This window comes from Cebus imitator, unplaced genomic scaffold, assembly GCF_001604975.1.
Source record: "Cebus imitator isolate Cc_AM_T3 unplaced genomic scaffold, Cebus_imitator-1.0 Scaffold42, whole genome shotgun sequence".
Lineage (NCBI taxonomy): Eukaryota > Metazoa > Chordata > Mammalia > Primates > Cebidae > Cebus > Cebus imitator.
The window spans coordinates 9,835,956-9,838,063 of record NW_016107357.1 but is presented as its reverse complement, the minus strand read 5'-3'; the positions used below and the strand labels follow the sequence as shown (position 1 = coordinate 9,838,063).

The 2,108-nt window shown below is 41.4% G+C and overlaps 1 protein-coding gene across 1 annotated transcript; it reads right to left on the bottom strand.

Annotated features, from left to right (window-relative positions):
• Nucleotides 1–1,420: 1,420 nt before the first annotated feature.
• On the bottom strand, nt 1,421–2,099 carry LOC108302755 (60S ribosomal protein L9-like). The gene has a single exon (XM_037737816.1). It carries the CDS (start codon nt 2,096–2,098, stop codon nt 1,520–1,522), a length of 579 nt encoding a protein of 192 aa, XP_037593744.1. The 5' UTR covers nt 2,099; the 3' UTR covers nt 1,421–1,519.
• Between the last annotated feature and the right edge of the window lie 9 nt (nt 2,100–2,108).

The window sequence follows — 2,108 nt, the reverse complement described above, 5'->3', positions numbered from 1 at the left end:
TATTTTCATCTATGATAAGAACAGTAGTATTTCCCTTAATGACATTTTGTTTCTAAAAGGAATTGAATAGATGATAGAAAATCTTTTCTGGGGTTGCTTTTTATTTCAGTTTTCAACATCCAATTTTTTTTCTTCTGGAATATGCTATATATCACTCTACCATAAAGCCAGGACCAGATCAGGCCCAGTCTGGACCTTTTTTTCCCTGTGCAGAACTCCACAGCCTCCCTCATGTGACATTATCAGTAGCTTGCTACAGCTGACCCACATATTTAATTTATTTTTATGGGCCTTTTTCTGGAACCATAAAAAAATATTCTGGGATATCTTCCCTAATAAATGGAAAGGAAGTGCTGTCAATCTTAGAGAACAGCAGTGCAGATCACTGCCCTCACCTCCCCATGACTTAACTGCCTGTGTTTTCACTTTGGTCCTCTTTAAAGCTGCAAGGACTAATTGAATAGAGGTTGATGAGGCCAGGTAATAAATGAGGTGTATATAATGACTCAAAGGCATCGTGCCTCCTCATTTTGGACAAGTTACTTAAGTTCTCTGAGCCTTGGTTTCCTTCCATCAGCTAATGGGAAGCTGTATCAGCTAATGGGAACCTATGCCATAAAATAGTGGCAAGAACTGAGTGAAACTGTATGGATATTAGATGATGTTTCTGCATTATGTGCAGAAACAACAAACCACCCATTCTTTAACCTTGTGCACTAAAAGTAAGAGGGTTTATGGAAAAAAAAACAGGTAACAATACCCATCCTAATAAAATGCACCATAGTTAAGCTTCTAAAAAAAAGAAATACTACTAAGTAAATTTATAAGACTTGCCTTTGCCTTTAAGAAAAGGCGATGGTTACTTGATGGAGGAGGGTGTGAGTGACAGTTGATGCTGCCAAGTTACAGAGATGAGGGCCAAATGCATTGAGATCCAGTGAGTACCTCCAAGATAGAGCCAAGAGCGTGAGGTGAATGGGCACCATGTTCAGTACTGGATTACTTCACGGCTGCTGTTTTTGAAAGCTTATTAGGGCATATTAGCTGCAAAATAGTAATGTGTGCATAGAGCTGCAAATATATATATATTTCTTGAGATAGGGTCTCACCCTGTCACCCAGAGTGGAGTGGAGTGGTGCCATCACAGCTCACTGCAGCCTTGGCCTCCTGGGCTCAAGCAATCCTCCTGCCTCAGCCTACCAAGTAGCTGGGATTACAGATGTGTGCCACCACACACAGCTAATTTTTGTATATTTTTGTAGAGATGGGGATTTGCCATGTTGCTCAGGCTGATCTCAAACTCCTGGGATCAAGTAACACTGCGGCCTTGGCCTGCCAAAGTGCTGGGATTACAGGCATGGACCACTGCACACAATTTAGAGCTACAAAACATGTATATATATATATATATAGATTTCCCCCAAATCAATAGGTCTTTTATTGCATTATTTAAAATGTCACAAGTAGGTCTTAGAAATCATCTGGCATCTTGTTTCTGTAGCTGGACAACTCTTACATCTTATTCATCAGCCTGCTGAACAGTTCCTTTTTCAGGGACATAAATACCATCCCCAAATTTCCAGATATCCTTGTTTTTAACTGTTATGGCTTGCTGAATCAAAGCCGCTGAATTTGAAACAAGCTCAATGTCATTTCCTTCAAGGATTAATTCATCTTTCTGGGCTTGAGATACTGAACAAGCAACACCTGGTCTCGTTCGAACCCTGTGGATGTATTTTTCACTCAGGAAATTTTGGATTTCAACGAGAGACCCGTTCTCCTGGATAGCAGCGTTGATGGGGAAGTGAGTATACACAGACCTCATCCTGTGACGGAAGCCCAGTGTAACACCCTTGATCATGTTCTGTACTCGACGACAAATAGTCCGAACGGTAGCCAGTTCCTTTCTGTTACCCCACCATTTGTCAACCCAGAGCCTCATTTTTTTCTTTCTAACAAGACTGAGTTCTACATTGATGTGATTGAAGTCCCGTCTCAGGGTTCCTCTGGGGCCCTTCACAATAACTGTGCGTCCCTTCAGAGTAACGTCGACATTTTCCGGAACGTCAACCGTCTGATTGTTGAGAATGGTCTTCATTCTCGCAGTA